This window comes from Mytilus trossulus, chromosome 10 (assembly GCF_036588685.1).
Source record: "Mytilus trossulus isolate FHL-02 chromosome 10, PNRI_Mtr1.1.1.hap1, whole genome shotgun sequence".
Taxonomy (NCBI): Eukaryota; Metazoa; Mollusca; class Bivalvia; order Mytilida; family Mytilidae; genus Mytilus; species Mytilus trossulus.
In genome coordinates this window covers 5,434,943-5,460,413 of record NC_086382.1, presented here as the reverse complement: position 1 = coordinate 5,460,413, position 25,471 = coordinate 5,434,943, and the positions used below count along the sequence as shown (strand labels likewise).

Sequence of the window (25,471 nt, the reverse complement as noted above, 5' to 3'; positions counted from 1 at the left end):
TTACATCTTCTGACATCAGACTCGGGACTTTTCTTGAATTGAATGAATTTTAAATGTACGTATTGTTATGCGTTTACTTTACTACATTGGCTAGAGGTATAGGGGGAGGGTTGAGATCTCATAAACATGTTTAACCCCGCCGCATTTTTTGCGCCTGTCCCAAGTCAGAAGCCTCTGGTCTTTGTTAGTCTTGTATTATTAAATTTTAGTTTCTTGTGTACAACTTGGAAATTAGTATGGTGTTCATTATCACTGAACTTGTATATATTTGTTTAGGGGTCAGCTAAAGGACACCTCCAGGAGCGGGAATTTCTCGTTACATTGCATTGAAGACCTGTTGGTGACCTTCCGCTTCCTCTTCGATACATTCCCCATTTCCATTCTCAATTTTATTTCTTTCTTATGTTCAATGTAAAAATGTATATAATTTTAAATTGCAACTATCTATAGTTCCGTAACTTTCTATCAAGGCGTATAAAAGAATCGTCGTTAAGTGCGTATATATATATTTTTGTTAAATCAATTTTTCTTGTATGTTTCAAACTGGCCTTTACTTTTGACAACGAGTACTTACATTTCCCCAAATTTACCATTGGAAAAAATGTGTAAGCAAATTTTTATTTTATCAAATCTCTTTTTTGGAATTATTTAAATTTTTATGAATAATATTCTTTACACCAGAAATGTTATTTATAAACAGTAATGACTAGTGTATCACTATCGGACATGCAGGACAGAGATGTATATTATCAAATGATTACCTATGCACCTGAAAGTTTAAAATGGAAAGATTCAAGTTTTCGGTCGTGTACACTGACAGAAGTGAAATGATGCATGAACTTGCAAGTCCGACAGGAAATCGCTTGAATACCTGGAGGTGTCACCTGCCAATACATCTGGGAGTAATACCTTTAGCCATGCTGGTGATCAGACAGGTGAAGGTCTGAATTTATTTAAATAAGTTTATTACATAAAAGAATTATGGACAAATTAGATTTTTGAAAACAATTTTCACGGAACGTCAGGGTAATACTTGTACAAGACATTAGTTAATTTTATTTACTTTACATTAAAGTAAATAAACCCAAGTCAGGAGCCTGTTATTAAGTGGTTGTCGTTTGTTTTTGTGTTACATCAAGGATTTGTATAGTGAGACACTATACAAATCATTGGTTACATATTTGTTTTTGTTCATTTATTTTCATAAATAAGGCCGTCAGTTTTCTCGTTTGAATCGTTTTACTTTTTCTTATCGGGGCCTTTTATAGCTGACTAGGCGGTATGGGCTTTGCTCATTGTTGAAAGCTGTACGGTGACCTATAATTGTTAATGTTTGTGTCATTTTGGTCTTTTGTGGAGAGTTGTCTCATTGGCAATCATACCACATCTTCTTTTTTATATTTAAATAGTCTCCCCTTAATTTTTTGTCTGTAGTGTTTTTGTTGATTGCTGTTTATCACATATTTGTTTGTTTGTAGCTCATGTATACTAGTATAAATCAAGTTGTCATCACTGTTGGGTTCTCGTCTGAATTTTTTACATTAACTCTGTTAGAAGCCTAGCTCTTTCCAAGCAGAGCCATTTATAGGGTGCTCATCATGAAGTTTAAGTTTTTGGTCTTTGCTAAAGGGTTGCAGGGACCTATTATATAGTGACTAAAAAGAAAATCACTTGGTCTACATGGTTTATAACTTAAGTAATGCAAGTCGTCTCATCAAAATTCATACCCAGTGGTGGATCAAGGGGGAGGGTTCAGGGGGTTGGAACCCCCCGTTTTTGGACGATCATGGAATGGGGACATATAGTTGGAACCCCCCCCCCCCCTTTTGTCTTGGGTTGGGAACTCCCCCTTTTTTAAATGGCTGGATTCACCCCTGATACCATATCTCCTTCAGGCAAAACAAAAATTATGTTTGTTTCCAACATGTAAAATGTAGCTTACAGCTTCTGAGAAACAATTCAAACATTGATGACCTTCTGCTGTTGTCTGCTCTGTAGTCAGGTTGTTGTCTTATTGGCACATTCCCCATTTCCAGTCTCTAATTTCATTACGAAGTATCTGAGAAACAAACCTAACCATGTTAACATTGTATTAAACTGAAATAACCTAAATCACTTAGATTATCCATGAAATAAAATTAAGGTCAGGTCAACCTAACCTGATAGACAAGTAGACCTTGCAAGGTACTCATATACAATAAAATGTATCCAATTACATGTAATAAAATGTAACAGTATATTTTACACTCATTCCCTGAACCAGCTCTTTTAGCTTTTATAAATGTAAAGCTCTATTAAAAATAGCTTACATCATCACCCCAAGACTGTAATACATATTTCTTGCATATATACAACTAACTTTCATGACTTTCATGTAAGGCGAGACAAAATAAATTGATACTTTGAAGTACATGTATTGTTTAATATGTTCGACTACTACATGTACTAGTATAAAATGCCAGTTTCAGAATGAACAGTAATTTAGAAGATTCAATGTCACCATACATGTAGATTCATTCAGACTATTTGAACTACAAATGTATACAGCAAGCTGTCATTTGACTCTAAGTGCAACCAACAACCGTGCCAGGGCTGTAAAGCTTGTCTAGGTTGGTGAAACTTCCATAATCATGCATATATGACACTAACCAATTGTGACAGACCGTGACAGACCCTCACGAAAGGTCAAAAAGGTTTAACACTCCCAGCTGGTGGTACATGAAGCCAACAGTAGCAACGCCAGCACAGAAATTCTTATTATATCCAAATTCTTATTTTAAATGTATAATTATCCAAGGTGAATTCAGATATACATGATCATGATGATGCACTTGTAGTATTGACAATGATCATGATGATTGTAAGATAATCACTGAAACTATGAATTTTCATTATTCCAATTTCCTACTTTTTTTCCTATGAATTTCAAGTTTGCTATTTGTTCAATTCACAATTTCCTTTTTGTCCAATCAGAACATCCCATCAACATCATGGCATAATGCTGTTAGCTTTATCAACGTTATTTCCAATTGCAATAAGTAACTCAAAATTATGAATGAATCCACCGTTTCACAATTTACAGCTACAGAGGTGAGGTACCGTATGGGAGTAATCTAGTGACACTACTAGTATATATTTCCTATGTATATATGATATATATGCCCCTTCATAATCTTGCTGGGAATCATGCTCAAACCAATGTGATATCTTATCTACAAAAAAAATTTACATTAAGAATTAAGTATTTATAACTTGTATTACATGCGACTTCTATAACATGTATAAAATTAAATAAGTCAATAGCATTAATACTATTTTATATACTACTGTCAATTCAGAAATTAATGTGAGGTTTTTATTATTGCGAAAAATGCGACTGAGTTGTAAACACAATAACTTAAACGCACATTTTGTGATATTTTATATGAATTAAACAGGATTTTTCACAAAATCGTAAAAATTAAAATCGCATTTAAGTCTAAAATGAAAAATTCGCAATAATTTGCAAGCAATAATTTCTGAATTTACAGTAACTACATGTATTTGATTTGTGATATTTGTAGTAATAATAATTCAACAAATTCTTTTAATAATACTTTTTTATTTCAAAATAGAATTTGTAGAATATTACTACATACATGACAAAGCAATGGTATGCATAGATTATAACCTGTTATATTTAAGTTCTACAAAATTTAGAGCAAAACAAATCATTGATAACAATTCAGGGGAGAGTCCAGCCATTTTGAAAACCAGGAAAAAGGGGGGTTCAAATTACACGTCCCAATTCAAATGCATTGATCCTCAAAAAGAGAAAGGGTTCCAACCCCTTGAACCCCCCTCTGGATCCGCGCCTGCAATTTAATGAAACATGCCTGGAAAATTATCTTAAATTTCTTATCACAAAAGTGTAAAAAATTGTCGTTAAGGACGCAATGCTGTCACATCATTTGGAATCAGGGCACAATATCAATATACTCTTTTTTTTGCCCCCGGCAATTTAGAGGTTATTGCATATGCAAACCCAAGCCTTGAAGGTATTCATAACAAATATGTGATAAATTATAATTATTGTACATCACCCACCAGTGGCTATATAAATAGGTGCATCATCATTGTAACATACATGTGAAGATTGGTTGGTTATGAGTTATAAAAAAATCCAGTGACAGATATTTCATGCAAATTTTAGGAGGTGACAGTTATCAATACATTATTAAACATACAATAAATATGAATATGTAGGGTTACTCTCAGTGATATTGTTGGCTTTTTTCAAAACTACCTCTACCCATTTTTATTGGGAAAATGTGATTCGTTTTCATCAAATTGGGAAATTTAAAATAAACCATGAATTTGACTGAAACTTTAATTTACAGACCCATTTTCAAGAGTCAAACTCTGCTTTAAAATAAGACCCCATTTTGTGAGTGATGATAAATAAATAGACTCTCCGTGTGCACATATAGTCATTTTAGGCAAGAAATTGTTTAAATGAGTGTTTTTCAGTGTGTTTTCATGCACAATTACTGCTGAGACTGCACTGTTTGGGAAAAAAGTTGTCTTTTTGGGAATAATTTTAAGCCATTTTTTTTTCAAATTGGGATTTTTCTCCAGGGGAAAAAGCCTTTAATCTCCACTAATTTAAGGCAACCAATATCACTGACTCTAGTCCAAATAATTATGACGTTTGGCAAGGCTATTTAAATTTTTTTCTGGGACGGCTTCCTACAACGTCCTAGGAAGGCGTCTCAGAAAAAAAATAAAATAGCCTTGCCAGACGTCGTAATTATTTGGACTAGGGTTACTCCATCAGGGGGTTAGGTCTGGTAATAGGCCCCCTCCCCCCCCAACCAAACCATTGTGAATACACACAATGGTTTAGGCAATAAACAGGTGTGTATCCAGCCCTTTTTAAAAGGGAGGATTTAAACCATAGTTTATATGTACCTTTTTCAAATCATGCATTGATCTTCCAAAAAGGGGGGGGGGTCCAATCACAGGAATATTTTTTTTTACAAGCCCAAATTCTTACTTTGCCTTTGAACAAGTTACTGTACAAGAATGTGGTGTATTAGAAAGTCAATTCATACCTGTATGCACAAATGTAACAAATGTAAACATCTTTCCTTCAATTTCTTGGCCGGATCAATGATTATTCTCATGTCTGATAGGCATGTTTTAAAATATTATTCATTTCTACTCACCAATTGTAATTTCCAGCTCAGCTTATATTGTGCTGTAGTGTCCATCTACCATCATGGCATGTCAACGAATTTGTGTAAAATAAATTTGCCATTTGAAGATGCCGACATGCGACAAGTAAAGAGGGTACGGTAACGTTAAATCGTTTACGGGCTTATTTTCCGTTTTTAATCAAACTTGTCAGATTTGATTAATTATCGTCAGAAAATGTCCCTAATGGATAGTAATTCAAATTAAACCAGCTTTATTATGCTGTATTCATGTAATATATATAACCTGGTCTTCAAATGTACTTCAGGTACACTGGCCTTTTTCTGCTATAATATTCAAACTTTATCTTTTAACAAAGTCTTCTGGTGTGTAATATTTTTTTTATAAAAGGCTCTCGAATTATAGACTAAGTGAAAAATAAAGATGGAAAGTCAAACGCATGAGTCTTGCAAAAATGAACGGACAATGGCATGACAGTAAACGGAAAACGAGAAAAGACATAGATTCTAGTTATATATATATATTTTTCCCTGCCTCACTCAAATGCAATTTATATAGCCAACATTAAAAGTTAAATGAATGCATTCATTTACAATATTAAAAAAATGTTACATCTTAAATTTAATTAAACATAATTATTAAGATTACGCGTTTTCAAGTGTTCACGCACAGGCACTTGTCTCAGAAAAAAAAAATCCTATATACCTTATTATTATAAGGTATTTAGGAAATTTATTTTCTGAGACAAGTGCCTGTGTGTTCACGGCCGACATCCGTAATTATTTAATACGGGTGTAAAAATGATCTATTGCGTCAACATGACAAATTTTTCACCACCCACGACAGTCTGTATTTGCAAAAACATGTATTGTAATCACTTGTAAACCTTTAATATAAAGGTTCAGGTGCTTACATTCAATAAATAAATGTTATTGCGGCAATCTGTTGAATTTTTTTTAGTCATTTCGCGGCGGTTTGTTCAGCAGTATGACTTTGAGCTATTTTTTAAAATATATACAAAACATGTTAAATAGGATGTAGTAAGAAATCAAATTGAATATTTTTTTTATTTAATTAACATGATTAAAGGGACGTGGTAGACTTTCAGTTAACATAAACCGTCTTCTTTCTAACTTTTATTTTATTTTTAAAAGGGGAGCAACCCCTGATAAACAATGGGAAAGTTTCACTCGTTTTGTGTCCAAATGATTAAAATCTGAACACGACTGGACACGGTCTGACAACATCTTGACGTAACTTTGTATCCATGGTCTGTTTTGGTCTGACACGGTCTTAACGGGTCTAAACAACCCGCTAGATGATTCAGTCTTTTCCGTCTTGATACGCCTTAACGAACTGATTTACCTGATGAGGCTATCGATCTGAACGGCGACTAAACGATCTGAAATATCTGGACGAATTTCTCTAGCGGTAAATTCAGTCAATCAAGATGTGATCAGACCAAAATGGCCGTTTCAGACTGAAATCGGGCTTCTAGTGGTGTGTTGTCTAATTTATGAAATAAATAAACACGTTCTTCCCTAGTTTTTTAAAAGATTCATTTCTGAATCATTAAATAAATGAACACTTTCCTTTCCTTTATAATGTACATCTTATCATACTTATCTAAATTTTAAACCTATACATCATGTCAGATCTGTCACAATATAACCATCTTATATAAACAGTTTACTTTTAAGTTATAGGAATATTGGAACAGTGAAGACTGTGAAGTGTAAATTACTGTATAACCAAGGAGTAGACAAACTCTGGTCTAAAACTCTAAATACATCATGTACACGTTAGTACTGTATTAACTACGGTACAGAGGTCTACATTCTAGGTAAATGAATCTTCAATAGAAATGAGTAAAAGATATATGCAATGCGACAGCAATCCAATATTAATACTTATATTAATTACCATCAATAACAAGGATTGAGCTGGTAAATTATAACGCATACATTTTTACAATTCAAAACTACTATGCGGAGCATACTATAAGGGGGTTACATCTGCACGGAAAATTGCCATTTCACGATGAACGAACAATTAAAAATGTCTTGCACTTTGATATTTTTACTGATTTCACGAAACATGGTAAATAATGAAACTATTTCACGGCTGCACAAGAATTGAAAATAGCAAAACATGTTGCACGAAAATAACCCTTTGCCACCCTCTACTATTGTATGCATTGTATGTTTAAACCAGCTGAGAAAAAATATTCTCAAATCTGACTGCACAACAGTTTTGGATAACAACTTAACTCCTAACAATCCTTGGCCTTTTCAACCCTTACTGCTACTTTGAGGACAAAGAACAAAGAATATGCAACTCTTTGAAATGACAATAGAAATGCACCATATAAGGTTGAGTATATCACACCCAGCAGACGACAGTTTAGATTTATGTTGAAGATAAGCTTTGTAGTGTTTAAAGTTTTACAGGTTTATTATACAGATATCATCACTATAAACATGAGTGTATTTTATTTAACACTTTAAACAATAATTCTGATAAAAGGATATGGATGATTTAAATATTTCTACTTCAAATCTGAAGATCACATGTTTTAAACTGTTACGCATATTAATAATATAACTCTTTCCAGATAAGGACTAAAATTTAAAAGATTGTCACTATGTTGACAAGATTTAAATCGAATTCAATGATAGTTACAATTAATTTTGACAACTAAATTGTAAACAAAGATTGTGAACCAAGAAAAAAGTATAAAATGAGGAGATCTACATGTATCAGAGTCATTATAGTTATGTCTTTTTGTCCATAAATTATTTTAAAACTTTGATCACTTTAACAAATCTTCATATACTGCACATCAGTGTGATATTCCAATAGTTATCATCAAAATATGGAAATCATGCCGTAGAATTGCTGACACATTTTTTTCGACACAAAAACAAAGATGGATTTATAAGCCATTAAGACCACTGTACACGAGAAATTATATAAATTTAGAAAATCACATAGCATGTTTATAAAAGAGTTACTGCCCCTATAATTTTGAACTACATGATTGAACAATTTACTAGATTCAATCAAAAAAAGTTGAGTACTATAAGGTTTTAAATTATTTTTCTTCATGGTTTTTATTTTTTCTATAGCAAATTCTTAGACTGGAAATAAAAACAGCTTCCAAGAATATTTTTTTAGCAATGAATCCCTTTTTCACAGAACTCAATCAGAATTTTCCAATCTAAAAAAGCCTGAACAGGATATGTTTTACAAAATGCACAATACCATTTTATATTAGATTATTTATATAATCCTGTTTGTCCCCTTTCTTATCCAACAATATAAAGACATGCTTGACTTAATTTACTTGGCTTAATTTCATAATTGTTAATCTGACAGCAGATTAAGATTTAATGCATGTTAAATAAGTCAAATTAAATTAGTAAATACACAGTAATAGATATATTTGTAAACAGAAGACAATGTGTCCTGATTTTCTATGGAAAAATATGAATGACAATGAGATAACTATAATCCAAGACCAATCAATTATTATCATTCATGGTTTTATAATTGATTATATTTTACTCTCCTGTCAATTTTCAAGCTATTTTTAAGAACTAACATGTATATTATTAAACAAATATAATGTAAAATTATATATTTCGTTCAGTATCTAAATTCTTTAAACTTCATATGTGAAATGTCTTTCATCAATGATCCTCATACAATTATGACAATTCCTGCAGCTTAAGGCCATAATAAGAATTGAATTGTCTGATGTTGCATTTGTCTACCTACCCTCTAAAAGCAGTCTAGCCCCTCCCCCCAAAAAAAATAAAAATAAAATAAAAATAAAATAAAATAAAGCAGTATAATAGGTTCAATTTTTTAAAAAGATTTTTACCTACTCTGAAAAAAATTTAAGAGTAAAACCTGTAATTTATGTTCTTGCCCCCCCAGGCCCCCCCAAAAAATAAATAAAAATGAAATATAAATAACTACCAACCCAAAAAGCATGGGTAGGCAACATCAAGGGAAGGTGGCCTGTACACTTGAACATATAAAATACATCTTCATCATCATTGTATAGTGCTTTCATAAAAAAAAACATTTGTAGAAAATGATAACACTTACTTGTAATGGTACTGAAAATATTCACTGTTTTCATTAGAAACCATTAGCCAGCTATATACATGTACATGTAGCTCTGTACTTAACATTTTGACTTTCTCTGTTCACTATAAAGTTATCAATTAAAAAAATCTAAAAGGCTGCATCTAATTATAATTCGAATTTCCAATGTACTATAACAATTAAATAACAGGATAATGATTTCTCAGAACCAATACCTTTTTACCGTTAAAATGACTAATTTATTCTTATGAAAAAAAAAAAAACACAATATTATATATTTCTTAGAAACAAACGTGTTTATTACCTTAAGATATGACTAGAATACTCTGGTAACCTTTCTATAAATCCCACACTTTTTATCAGATTAGTCAAGTTATGTTGGATCGGAACTCCAGTTGTATCCGTCAAACTTAAATGCATTCGCATTTTCTGATCGCTCTTTTCCATCATCTCGTTTATACACTTCGGAAATCTTATTTTCACATATCCGTTATTATTCATAATTGATTTTTGATGTGATTGACGACACCAGAAGAGAATATTAACAACCTAATCACCAAACATGGATCACAAAAATATGTAGCATTGATTTCATTAGCATAGGTGAGCCACAAATTGTGTTTTACTTTACATGTTCAACAAATTCCAAATTTCCTATGCTGTAACAGACATGTATGGACAAAAATCTTGTCACAAAATCCTGTTTCCATGAAACAGCAATTATTCCTCAATAAATCCACAAATAATTTGGAACTTTTTTTATCATTTCTAAAATCCAAAACAATTGTTGTCAATTAAAGCAGACACTTAGAGGATAGACATGCATGTAGATGACTCCAAAAAGTTGTCAGAAATAAAATTAAAAAAATTCTGTATTCCTAGAGACTAATTGAACAATGCAGATATATTCCAAAGCACATTAGAAATTCCTCAACATATTTTTAAGTTATTTTATCAAGTCTTATTGCATCAAAATTAAATTCCAAGCTGTTTCTGAAGGTATCTTTTCTTGCTATTAACTTCACTTTAACTTTTTCATTCATACCATGGATTGGACAAATTACAATTTACACTTGATGACATCAGAATTGAAGCAAGTTTATCAAAAATCCAACAAAATTCTTCAAACCTGTGACACAAGAGCTGAACAAGTTTATGACTGTTATTGAAGTACAATATATCATCCAAGACGTCAGGATTAAATTGAACTTAATCTCAACTTTCTTTACCTCTCAAATTTCTATTCTAATCAGCACGTTTTTAAACAAGCACTTTATTAATCCTGAACTGTATTAGTTAATAATTGAAATCCATTAATCCTGCCCATTTTGACAGTTAATAACTCCATGTAGACTTCCCGTCACTGATTAATACATTTCCCCTAGCCCAGCTTTACTAAGAGACTTTTAAAAGGTCTTGGTATCTACTGATGTTAAATGCATCATAAAAACAACGTACGTTTAAATCCTATTTTCTACCGAACAATAACGCTAATTCACCCTATTCACGTTATCACTGTCGGAGCAAAATTGATTTCTTTCAGTGAATATAATCCCTCTTTTATATACTCCATATCAAATAAATTTGTAGACTTCATATTTCATTCTTCTAATAAAATGTTCTTTTATCCGATGTTTGAATCTATGTATTATACAACCAGACAAAAGCATTACAAAGACCAATTTTACATGTAATATTCTGTGATCTCTTGTCAAACATATTGATCTCAAAATCTGATTTGAAATAACAATGTGTTGAAATGTTATTAATTAAATAGTTTGAATGTTATTTTAACCATTCTATTTAAATTTAGACCTTTGAGTTAATTGTACTATTTTATTTGCTTGCGTTGAGCAAGAAAATTTATAATTCTCTATATCAATTATAAAAATTTTGTAAAAAAGAAAGCATGCATAAAATTTTCTTTTAAAATATGATGTATGCCATAGTACATGTATTTTTGTGACATAAATTTAAAAGATGTAATGTATTTTGCAACTGATATCTTCTTTATCATAAGTTGACCTTTATAATTTTACTGTAAAATCTATTCACTTTAGGGACGACATCAAAAGATTGATGTATTAGTTTGTTGGTGGGGGGTTAAAATTCTGCAAGTTTTGTATATCTAAAATCAATCTATACATATTTCCCTATTGGTAAATCATTGGGGGGTCAGTGAAAAAAACATGTGAATTAAGTTTTTTATCCTACATTGAACTTTTGATGTCGTTCCTTATACAGTCATATAATTTAATTTGTCTTAGGAATGTTTAACATAACTAACTAAAATCAACAGGAACAAATATATTTTTTACAAGACATGTACAAAGTCCTGTGGGTCTAGTGCTAATTTCAAAGTGCCATATACAAACATACTTTTAATCTAGAACTGATTTAATACCAACTTTTAAAATGTAAAATGCAAAATATTCAAGGTCAATAGACTGTGTCTCAAGGGGAGGACCCCAAAAATAAGTCTCCATGGAAAAGAGAGTGTTCAAATGGAAATATATCTGCATACAAAATATCATTTACATATTAATACATGCTATGATGTACATGTATACCACTACTAGATATTGATTTTCTAACAAGGAGTCTACTGAATTCCAAATCATACGGTAACAAAATTACATCTAGTCTTTTAAAATATTAATTTTTATACATTCCATCCATACAAACCATACTGTGAGCTGATACATGTATTTGTAAAATGAATGTAAACTCTTTTGTAAATTTATACAGATGAAATCTAAATTGTATGCATGGCCATATACATTTGTATATATTACATTGTATTATATGCACACAAAAATCGTATGAATAATTAGTATCACTTCAATTTACAACTGTAAATGCTTGTTCACCGCACACATGTACATAACCTCAATTGAACTGTGTAACTATTTTTACAGCACCAGTGATCAAAACAGAAAACTAATTCAGAATAAAAAGACAATAGGTAACAAAATAATACCTTCAAGACAAATATGACAGTTTCATTGTGTAACTAACAACTTAATGGGATAATGACTCAATATTGAACAGACTACTGTTTTGATAACTGATAATCTTTATATTTATTTTGCCTCATATTGTGAAACAGATAAAGACAAAATCAATGAACATTTAATATTTTTTTAAGTCTGTTATTTATGCTTTTAAGTTTTCCAAATACCACAAAATCAAATAGACATGAATTCATTGATGGAACCCGGGGACTGCCTCATTTTTCTTTCTTTTTAAATCATTTGAACTTTCCATGGTGTCCTTAGACTATATATATTTAGAATGGAACCCCATATTAAAAAAAAATCCATTTTTGTGCCCCATTCAGCCAATGACTTGAAATTACTATTATCATGTTCATCAAATATTTTACATGCAATTCAGTGTTTTCCCCATGGTGTAGGCCCTATTAAGGAGAACAGTGGCAATTGGTTTCATCATACTTACCTGTGCTTTATTATCAAAGCTATATATAGAATCACCTTAAATCTTCTAAAAAAAATCACAGGTCAGTACTTACTTTCGTCGGCGGTTTGTTTCGTTTTGTAACTTTTTAGCTCTTGACAGAGCATCGTCTTCCCCATTGACTGCCATCTGTTTCAGGTGTTCTACCTGTTGCTGTTCAATCTGACGAAAAGTTTTACTGGTCATTAGTTAAGGAAATAAGATAAAAGTTGATCATGAGCATGGTTAAAAATAATCATATGTATCTATTTTAAAGAATGATAAAACTAAGTAATTTCCCCTTATCTGATACTTCCAATGAAATCTGATTCCAATGTCACTTAATCTTGGAAATGTGCTATTTTCAAATTATGTAACTAGTCCTTGATCAGCTTCCCAGGTAATGTTATCTTAAGTGTGTTTGGTAACTAGGTATAATTTTGATATAGATTGATAGACAACTGCATGCTACAAAATGTACATGTATTTATTGAGTTACTTCCCCTTATAAGAACTTTTTTAAGTCACTGATATCTGTTTACAGAAATAAGAAATTATAATGAATATTTTTAAAAATCTGTATTTTAAATTTTGTTTTTTTCTTGCCTACTGACCTAGTTTAAAACCAGATGCTCTGCAGGGCGTAGCTTTATACGACCGCAGAGGTTGAACCCTGAACGGTTGGGGCAAGTATGGACACAACATTCAAGCTGGATTCAGCTCTAAATTTGGATTGTGATTAAATAGTTGACACAGCATAGGTTTCTGACACAGAATGAATGTGTTCTAATGAACTTAAAAATTTTGTTTTCTCTTAGAGCAATTCACTATGCTGTTGAATATTAATCCTCTCAAAAAAACGTTTGAAGAAAAAAGAAATTTTCTTTTTATTTATGAAATTTCAAATGAGAAAAATTGAACCCAATTTTTTTAATCACATCCCCCTTTCCCTTATTCCAAAACTAATCTCAATTAAAATTTCTAATGGAGTTTGCAACAATAACTACTCATTTAAATACATCATAAAATAGTAAGATGTAAAAAAAAACTGCTTGTTATCACAGAATGGTAAAGATTATTTTAATTTATCAGTTGGTAGTAAAAAGTGAATATACATTGTATATTGTATATAACAAAGATTTAAATTGATTCTGGACAAAGAAAGATAACTCCAATTAAAAAAAAATCTTGCTATTGCAAAATATTGTGCAATTAGATATTTCTTGCTTACTATTCTGGACAAAGAAAGATACATGTAACTCTAATTAAAAAAAATTTGCTATTTCACAATATTGTGCAATTAGATATTTCTTGCCATTGCGCAATACTGTGCAATTGAAAAGACTTGCTATTGCACAATACTTAATATAATAATTTTAGTTCCTGATTTGGACCAACTTGAAAACTGGGCCCATAATCAAAAATCTAAGTACATGTTTGGATTCAGCATATCAAAGAACCCCAAGATTTCAATTTTTGTTAAAATCAAACTAAGTTTAATTTTGGACCCTTTGGACTTTAATGAAGACCAATTTGAAAACAGGACCAAAAATGAAGAATCTTCATACACAGTTAGATTAGGCATATCAAAGAACCCCATTTATTCAATTTTTGATGAAATCAAACAAAGTTTAATTTTGAACCTCGATTTGGACCAACTTGAAAACTGGGCCAATAATCAAGAATCTAAGTACATTTTTAGATTCAGCATATCAAAGAACCCAACTGATTCATTTTTTGTCAAAATCAAACTAAGTTTAATTTTGGACCCTTTGGACCTTAATGTAGACCAATTTGAAAACGGGACCAAAAGTTAAGAATCTACATTAGATTCGGCATATCAAAGAACCCCAATTATTCAATTTTGATGAAATCAAACAATGTTTAATTTAGGACCCTTTGGGCCCCTTATTCCGTTGGGACCAAAACTCCCAAAATCAATCCCAACCTTTCTTTTGTGGTCATAAACCTTGTGTTTAAATTTTATTGATTTCTATTTACTTAAACTAAAGTTATTGTGCGAAAACCAAGAATAATGCTTATTTGGGCCCTTTTTTGGCCCCTAATACCTAAACTGTTGGGACCTAAACTCCCAAAATCAATCCCAACCTTTCTTTTGTGGTCATAAACCTTGAGTCAAAATTTCATAGATTTCTATTAACTTAAACTAAAGTTAGAGTGCGAAAAACTAAAAGTATTCGGACGCCGACGACAACGACACCAACGTGATAGCAATATACGACGAAATGTTTCAAACTTTGCTGTTGTATAAAAAACAATATTTTTTACAGTAAAATTATCAGAATTGAAAACATCACAAGTCATTATTTACATTCAAAATGGCTATGGAAACATTTTCAAAGAACCTTATGACCCAATCTTTTGTCTTCAATTTCATGAAAATATTTATATTTTTAGGGCAAAGAAAATGACCATATGTTTGTGGTATAAATTCAAACACAAAAGTTTCCAACATGTATAGCACCTGCAAATAAAAGAAAAGTTTCCAACATGTCCAAGAAGAATAGATTTTGCAGTGAATTTTTACATTGAAAGTCCATGAACATTATATAATTCATTCAGGAAAGTTGATTAAGCAACATATGAATTGTAACCCTTACCAATCTTTGGTCTAAAATTCTCTATTGGAAATTGAACAGAATTCTTTGTTACTAAATAATAATGAAATTCATGATTTAAAATCTGCAAGTATTTCAACATGACCATAAAAATATTTTTAATTTAAAATTTTAATTAATCAATTATTCCAACAGAATACAAAATGTAAATGTAATTAATAAAATATGAACTAAATTTTTGTGTAACTGGGCATGAAGCGGTCATGACATAAGATCTAGAATTTCCCACTCAATATATGAGATATTACGATAGTGATAGTGGTGGAACAGTTCAATGTCTACGTAATAGAAACATTGATTAATTTAACTTATTAAAAAGAAACAGCTTTCCCCAAGCTGCACATATTTTTGTCTTACCAAGGGCAAAAACTTACATTATTTTTCTTTTTCTTTTTTAGGTTCTATTAAAGCTATTCAAAAGTATCCAACAAGAAATGTAGGCATGAATCTGATGAGTTTAGCTATTCTCATCTAATTTTTAAAGTTTGTTCTTACATTGTGCTGTAACACAACTCTCTCGGGTTAGGGGGAGAATTGAGCACTCACAGACATGTTTAACTCCATCGGAATAAGGAGTCTGTAGTTCAGTCGTTGTTGTAAGTTTATGATTGTATCTGTCATATTTTTTTTTTCGTAAATTGTTTTGATATAAATTAGTCTGTTAAATTTCTCGATTGAACTGTTTTCAAATTTTTCCATGTTGGTGCCTTATATAGTATGCTGTGTTTATTTTCACATTGTTAAAGACTGTCATGGTTGCCAATAGTTGCTTACAAAAATGTACATTCACTTCCTATGTATTTGGTGGATAGTTCTCTATTTGCCAATTAATCATACGTAACATCTCCCTATTTTTACATTGTCATTCAAAATTCAAAAGCAGAGAATATATATTTTTTCAAAGTACATGCTAATATACTTAGTGACTTGTACATGTATACACTTGAAGTAATTGACTTGCAAATGTAAATATGTGAAAAATTACTTCTTTACAAGCCATACTTTTTCAAATTCAAACTAAAGTGAGGGTGCATACAATTATAAACAACAATAATAGTATTCAAGTCTTTAAAGTTTATGAATAAAATATTGAATTAAAACAATCTTTATAAAACCATTTAACCATGACACAATTTTTAGATAAATAAATTCATGTCAATATATTTTTAAACTCAGCTGACATGTTCTTTTCATATTTCAAATGAGACTTTGACGATTTGACAGCTAATTAATTTTTCAACAATGCTACAAATTAACCATTTTCATAAATTAACGCTTGAAAGCCAATACTTTATGCTGTTGTAATTTAGTTATAAAGCTAACTGGCCTTGGTTTATTAATTTTTGTTTTTTCACAACTATTTATTTATATATGCATTAATTGATGTATACATTTGTACATACATATTTATACACTTAAGTAAAAATTGTGATTAACAATTAAGATTAAAACAAAATGTGTATGACCTCGAAAGCTTTGTTTCTATTATACATTTATATATGAGTTTTTCATAAAAGTGCAGACTACATGTACATGTTTCAAAATGAGGTTCTTCGTACCTTCATGATGAATAATGGTTAAAATTGTTGGCAAAGACGTTAACAGTAATTTTAGGTACATTCAATAAAATGTACACTGTCTACAATTTACCAAAATACCAAAATTCTTCAAAAAACATAGACACTGAAGTCTAATTGACTGTGTTGACTACAAAAAGCTTTGGATATCTCCTCTAACTAAAGACTGTAATAATGAACTGATTAATATATTTTAATTTATAGAAACCTTTTGGACCACTGGCATTAAATTCATTTTTAAAACAACTGTGATCCAACATTTGAATGAATTACCCATATATATTATATAGAGCAACAACTAAAATCTAAATGCCTTAAAATCTAAATTGTCAAATTAGACAGGCTATATGACAGCTAAAGGGAAGTAACTCAAAATTGTAGTATACATAAACTTTTCAATTTATGCAAAAAAGCCATGTCTTTTACTGAACTCTACACATGCACCAACCATTCATTTAAAATTTTGACAAATATAGAAGGTAGTCAATATCCTCATTTATAATAAATTATACTTTTAAATTTAATGTAACACGTTTAATGTAGTAAATCAAGGCCAACAATGTTTTACAACATTTGTACAACGTTCATAGTCAACTACTTAACGTAATTTACAGTTATATTTGGAAATGCAATGAATGACTATTATATATATAGCTATCTATCAAGACTTAGTTAAATAAATAAAACAATACTGTACATTGTAGATTTACTTAAAAAAAAGAAACAAAAATTCATCCACTTCTTCACCGACCTGTGAACAGAAAAATATTGAAACAAATTTAATATAAACCATCGTACAATGAATTTCAGTGTGATCAAAAACACACTTTAAAGGCAAACCATTGCACTTAAGCTGGACCATGGAGATTCTGGTCACACATTTGTTCAGAGTTCTACAATGATAAGAATATAGTGTAAATGTAAAATCTGCAGGTGAATAGGATGGGGCATTATTTTCCTAGCAACCTTTTCCATTCTCAATCTTATTTTAAAATGGGAAGACATGAATTTCCATCATAAATCACCACTTCCTCAAAATTTAAACCACTCAACATGCTATAGGGCATAAAACCTGAGTCACATGCTACCAATCAATACATTGTCATTGTTCCACAAATGGCTATGTATTATTTACAAAAAAAAAGAAATGTTATAAACAATGTATGAAAGGCATAAAGCCAACTTTATATTGTACATGTATCAGTATTTAAAGTGACTGCACACACAACAAATAACTGCAAATATGTTCTGAATCATCCAGTGAGATGTTTTATTGTTATTCTGACCGACGACATGGCTTCATACTTATATATCCTGCACTTCCAAAATGGACAGTCTAAGGATATCTTAATAAATATAAGTCCCTACATCTTCTTTTTCTTTAAATTTTATCTATATATAATTTGTCATGGTGTAAACTATATACATTGTACATGTACATTTGTTGCAAATATGAAGTCAATATCTTCAAGCATGACAGGAACTAGAGGCTCTAAAGAGCCTGTGTCGCTCACCTTGGTCTATGTGAATATCAAACAAAGGATGCAGATGGATTCATGACAAAATTGTGTTTTGGTGATGGTGATGTGTTTGTACATTTTTGTACATCTTACTTTACTGAACATTCTTGCTGCTTACAATTATCTTTATCTATAATGAACTTGGCCCAGTAGTTTCAGAGGAGATGATTTTTGTAAAAGATTATTAAGAGTTATTTGAAAAATGGTTAAAAATTGACTATAAAGGGCAATAACTCCTAAAGGGGTCAATTGACCATTTCAGCATACCTGCCAACTTTCACGATTTAGGCGTGTACTACACGATTTTGACCCTTTGTCACGATTGCACGATCGTGTTTCTGAAAAACCCTCTTAAACACGATTCGATGAAAATCTACACGAAAAATATTGTTGTTCCCGATTTTGAACTGTGTCCAATGGAGGACAATCGTGTTCAGCCAATCACATTGTAGGTTTCTCATGATCAAATCAATCAGCCAATCAAAAACATTTTCTCTCAAGATTATTTTAACATGCTAGCTATTGAACTTGTGTTGTATTCCTCTGTTTGTTGGTCAGAATTGTAAAATCGTGAACATGGCAAAGGATTTTTCAACTGCATGGAGGTTCTTACACAGAATTAAAATAAAAGCATGGCTGATTGACAAAGTTGAATGATGAAGTACTACCATGAAGATAATAAATAGTAGTTTATTCACTTATTTATTGACATTACACTTGCTGTGACATAAATTTATTTATGTATTCAATTCAATTACCAAATCATTTAAAGTATAATCTACTATTCATTATTTTTCACATGGACCCCTCTCCCCAAAACATCAACATGAGGAATCACTTAACCATTATATTTGGAACAGCTTTTCTAAATGAAGAGTCCAATTATTATGAATAATAAAAAAGATATAAGGCCAAGAACATATCAAAATTATTGGACATGTGTTGACCATATAATACTAGATAGATCATAAGATGTATAGTTCTTTGGAAAAAGTTCCTTCAAATAATACATGTAATATGAATGTGTGCTCGTTTGTACTTAAAAAGTGTTTTTTTATGTCCTAACATTGAGGGGGTATCCCTAGGTGCTGTTCCCAACCCGATAAAGGTCCTTCTTTGTGTATAATTTTAAATTGGAAAAGTCAACAACTATTTAGTATCCTTAAACATGAAAATAATTCCTGGTCTTATAGCTAGTTCATATTTTCTGCTGATATAATAGCTAGAATCATGCAAATAAACTTAAGAAAAAGGCATGTTAGCTCATCTTACAAATATGACACTTTTTCTAGACCACAAAACATCACATGCAAAATAGTCGTTGCAAAGAATTGTAACCTTTGAAATTTTTGTGGCACGCTAAAACCACCATGGGCATTTTCAAAAGTTGGCAGGTATGTTTCAGTCATGTTGACTTATTTGTAAATCTTACTTTGCTGAACATTATTGCTGTTTACAGTTTATCTCTATCTATAATAATATTTAAGATAATAACCAAAAACAGCAAAATTTCCTTAAAATTACTAATTCTGGTGCAGCAACCCAACAACAGGTTGTCGGATTCATCTGAAAATTTCTGGGCAGATAGATCTTGAACTGATAATCAATTTTACATCTTGTCAGATTTCCTCTAAGCCAAAAACTGCATTTTATCCCTATGTTCTATTTTTAGCTCTGGCGACCATCTTAGTTGGTTGGTGGGTCACCGGACATTTTTTTAAAACTAGATACCCCAATGATGATTGTGGCCAGGTTTGGTTTAAATATGCCCAGTAGTTTCAGAGGAGAAGATTTTTGTAAAAGATTCCTAAGATTTACGAAAAATGGTTAAAAATTGACTATAAAGGGCAATAACTCCTAAAGGGGTCAACTGACCATTTCAGTCATGTTGACTTATTTGTAGATCTTACTTTGCTGAACATTATTGCTGTCTACAGTTTACCTCTATCTATAATAATATTCAAGATAATAACCAAAAACAGCAAAATTTCCTAAAAATTACCAATTCAGGGGCAGCAACCCAACAACAGGTTGTCCGATTCGTCTGAAAATTTCAGGGCACATAGATCTTGACCTGATAAACAATTTTTCCTCATGTTAGATTGCTCTAAATGCTTTGGTTTTTGAGTTATAAGCCAAAAACTGCATTTTACCCCTATGTTCTATTTTTAGCCATGGCGGCCATCTTGGTTGGTTGGCCGGGTCACACCAAATTGTTCCTTATAGAAATTTTATCAGAACTGTAGATTAATTGATGTCACATTTAGCTGCAAGAAAATCATCACATGATACATTGTAGTTATAAGGGGACGAAGTCTCTCTCCTATTATGGTAGAAAATAAAATAAAATAAAAAACTTCCCTAAAAAAAAATCATTCTACCATCACATGACCATGGCCATGTCTACATTTTACTATTGAACTAAAAACATAAACTTTTTTTAGACTTTTTAATTATCAAGCATTTGCACAGAAATTCACTACCTTTTTCAGGTCTAGTTTGTCATGAGACCGAGTAAAATATATATTTATCAGTCTACTTAAATATAGAAAGGAGCACAATACCAATTTCATTTTTAATAATTCTTTGATTTGATAAAACGTTACCTGATGATTGCACTTGTCACTTCTCTGTTCACATTGTATATGACGTCATAGCTTAAATAATGTCACAACTAAAATCCCTTACTAAAGAACCAAAATCAGAAATGTTACGGTATTTCGGTTTTCTTTTTTGACAGATTTTGAAAATAAAATATGTCTGAATTAAAAACAATAATTTATACTTTTTCCTCTTTTACAGGTAATGCCTGCCTCATATCATAATTAAAACTATCTTTGTTGTATACAAACACATTTATTGTATTATATGTCTCTGGTGCAAAGTGAAATAAAAGTAGGTAGATAATGTATGGATTTAACAAGAATGAGGAAGAGGGTCAAGATGTTCAATGGAACCTTCATTGTGCTTTGTCATGTACATACATTTAAATATGTATGTAGCCCTTTTCTTTATGTCATAACAATGTCATTGTGACTGGTTTGATTTCTTTTGTCAGATCTTAAAATGTCATAGAAACGAATGACTAGACCTTTGATCATCATGATAATGAATACATAATTCATATCAACAAAATATATTCACGTAGTTCAAAACCATTTTTTTTAAATACCACTTTATTTAGAACTTATTGTTTTCATATTATAGTAATAATTTGTATAGTAATAATACTAACTCATGATTAAATTTTTATTCAAAACACACTTTCAATGACTTGATTAAATCAAATATGTGATAAAAAATATACCTTCATGTGCTACTTTTTGCGTAAAATGAGGTCGAAATTTTGTATATATATTTGCTCGAAATTCAGATTTGTGGCCGAAATTTCTTTTTCGAAAGAAAGACATAACTTTTTCGTTATAAGAGATAAAAACAAATGTTTTTTTGTTAAATAATCGGTAGTTTCTGTATTTTATAAATACCTTTAAAAAATATGCATTATTTTATTCAGAAATGACTCATATTTATCAAATGTTCATGAATTGAGGAAAAAACGTAATTTTTTACTGCATGTTTATCACAATTTAAAAAAATCCTCTATTTACAGTTTTATTAAATTTGGGTCTCATAATCTCCCTGCAAAATGAAACCAAATGCCCTTTTGAAAAATAGGGGTCCATGAACTCGTTTTCAAATTAAATAAGTTTGAATGATAAAAATCAGTCGAAAAATGAATCTTTTCCCGATATGTCACAGTTTGACGTCGCGAAAATAACAAATTACGTTAGCAACGTCATTACCTTCCCTGTAACTGTATTGTATGCCCTTAAGACAATGTACATATTTAAGAGGAAAGGAATGCCCTTTACGGTCAGGCATAAAACAGTCATTTTTCGGTTTATAGCATCAAACATTGTCAAATTGGTTAAAACTTTAACATGATTTGTCAAAATATCTGTGTTGCAATTACAAAGTCTCAAACAATCATTTCTTTATTGTCTTGTAGAAAGTGAACATATTTCGTCACACACAAAAACAAGAATGCGTCCCAAGTACACGGATGCCCCACTCGCACTATCATTTTCCATGTTCAGTGGACTGTGAAATTGGTATCAAAACTCTTATTTGGCATTAATATCAGAAAGATCATATCATAAGGAACATGTGTACAAAGTTTCAAGTTGATTGGACTTCAACTTCATTAAAAACTACCTTGACCAAAAACTTAAACCTGAAGCGGTACGAACGGACAAACATACAGGCCAGAAAACATGATGCCCCTCACCATCCAGGGATCTCCATGGCCTGTTTAACGATGGCGCCCCGCCATCGTTCAAATGTCTTGCGCCATCGTCAAATGACTCACGCCATCGTTAAATTGCCTTGCGCCATCGTTAAACTGTCTACCGCCATCGTTCAAAACTTCATCGTTTTTTGTAGCCAGACGCCATTTTTTTTATCAATTATAATCAAATGCATGTAATTGCATAACCCTTAGGCTTTTTATGGTATAATCCAATACAGTTCTAATGCCTGATGGATATCCTGATTAAGATCGCTAATCACTTGTACCTGAGCTTGTACAGGTAGATCAACAAACCAGACAGGAGAATACTATCTGAGGATAGACGACCAATTGTCGAAATTAATCAACTAAGTTTCAGCAAATGATTATGATAATTTAGATTAAATAAATAAATTAATAATCCAGTTACAAAGAAAATAGTTTAACCAGTCGAACACATGCTTTATTTTGACTTACGCAATCAGCATCCCCCTTTTTAAGAAGAACAAAATAAGACGCAAAACAGTAAATATTATTTCATCGCAAATAACTTGAGTACTGCTGTAACGATAATTTAAAATTACTTTTTTTTTAAAAGTTTAAAAGTAAAAACTTAAATATTTCGTAATTCCGAATTCATTTCGTAGATTACAATCAAATTGATACATCCTCGTTTCGGGTTTCTATTCAGACTCGAAAGATGCATGTTGTACAGCATCAATTTGCCAGATAAAGTCATTAAAAACCTCTTCATTTGTCAACGTTTGCTTTACAAATCTCTTTAACCTTTTACATAACCCGTAAGAATCGTTTTGTTGTTGCTGCAAATCAGCCATACCGGTAATGGGTTCTGAATTTGACAGTGTCCATGAAAAATATATATTAATATATTGTTACATGTACTTCTTATTCTATAATGAAAATTCAAATAAATATAATTTAAATAAGCAATGAATTAGCATGTTCACCATTCCTTGTATGGAGGGATAAAATACATCCGATCGCGCTACACTGTACAGTGTAGAAACGGTTTGTAATGGTGAAAGTTCCTCCATGGTTCAATTTTCATCCATGGAGATCCCTGACCATCGTAAGTGGGGCATAAAAAAACTTTACATCATGTGGCAAGATTTTTTACCGTTGTTTGTTATGTACCCTCACTATAACCATCTCATAAAATGCATAACTTCATAAGATTAAGGGGTGTGAACCTGAAACTGGGTCTGGTGCATTATTGAACGAGACAACCCTGGAATCCAGGGAAATTGTAAAATTTTAGACAATAACGGCATTGTAAGGATACGAATATGCTCCTGCTAACATGTCTGCTCTAGGTTTCCTCTAAGTTAAATATCAAACGAAAAATGTCAGCTAACGATGAAACAGTGTGGAACACATTTTCCGCAGCACCAGAATTTGCAGAAAATACAATATTTTTACCACTTCACTTCATCTCAACTGCGAAATATCGAAATATTTGACATTTGGAATTGTTCAGATAGTGTTATCTACAGAATTTGTATTTTCGTATACTGGAAAGACAAGCTTTTAACAAAGAGCACTTTCTTTCACATGGTAGGCACTTCTATCAAAATATTTTCCGCCATATTGTTTTGGTTACGTATGCGCAGGAATGAACATGTTTACAGAATAACTGCGCACATTCTGTGATAAAGTTAATATTTCAAATGGATATATTATACAACCACGACCCAGAAAGGGCGACGAACATAATGATTTGTTGAATTTTAAAAATAGTAATTTAAATCAATTTACGTTAGTCCTTTTAAGTTTATGATCGTCAGTATGAGTGTGTTATAAATGACGATCTGGATTGGGCTTACGATTCGAGAATAAAAAAATAAAAATAAAAATTTTAGACAATAACGGCATTGTAAGGATACGAATATGCTCCTGCTAACATGTCTGCTCTAGGTTTCCTCTAAGTTAAATATCAAACGAAAAATGTCAGCTAACGATGAAACAGTGTGGAACACATTTTCCGCAGCACCAGAATTTGCAGAAAATACAATATTTTTACCACTTCACTTCATCTCAACTGCGAAATATCGAAATATTTGACATTTGGAATTGTTCAGATAGTGTTATCTACAGAATTTGTATTTTCGTATACTGGAAAGACAAGCTTTTAACAAAGAGCACTTTCTTTCACATGGTAGGCACTTCTATCAAAATATTTTCCGCCATATTGTTTTGGTTACGTATGCGCAGGAATGAACATGTTTACAGAATAACTGCGCACATTCTGTGATAAAGTTAATATTTCAAATGGATATATTATACAACCACGACCCAGAAAGGGCGACGAACATAATGATTTGTTGAATTTTAAAAATAGTAATTTAAATCAATTTACGTTAGTCCTTTTAAGTTTATGATCGTCAGTATGAGTGTGTTATAAATGACGATCTGGATTGGGCTTACGATTCGAGAATAAAAAAATAAAAGAGAAAAATAAAAATAAAAATGGCCAATCAAAAATGACCTAAATGATCTTAAATCATGGCTGAGACTATAACATGTTATAGTAGTCTCAGCTTAAATACAGGAAATAAAAAGCAATCAAAGTACTGAATTACTGAATTTCGGAAGACTGTAAGTTCTTGTGGACGGTTACAAGCACGTCACGGTTTCAGACTGAGAAAAAAAATCGCATCT

At 31.3% G+C, this 25,471-nt stretch overlaps 1 protein-coding gene across 6 annotated transcripts in view; it reads right to left on the bottom strand.

Annotated features, from left to right (window-relative positions):
• Positions 1 to 24,417, bottom strand: part of LOC134686761 (uncharacterized) — a 46,070-nt gene extending 21,653 nt beyond the window's left edge. For 3 of the 6 annotated variants that reach the window (XM_063546496.1, XM_063546497.1, XM_063546502.1), the window contains exon 1: positions 9,617 to 10,502. In XM_063546496.1, coding sequence (XP_063402566.1) covers positions 9,617 to 9,813 — 197 coding nt within the window. In that variant the 5' untranslated portion in view covers positions 9,814 to 10,502. Of the gene's footprint in view, positions 1 to 9,312; positions 9,372 to 9,616; positions 10,504 to 12,844; positions 12,968 to 24,095 lie in introns of those variants that run through there. The other 3 variants (XM_063546499.1, XM_063546500.1, XM_063546501.1) reach the window with 3 other exon arrangements.
• Between the last annotated feature and the right edge of the window lie 1,054 nt (positions 24,418 to 25,471).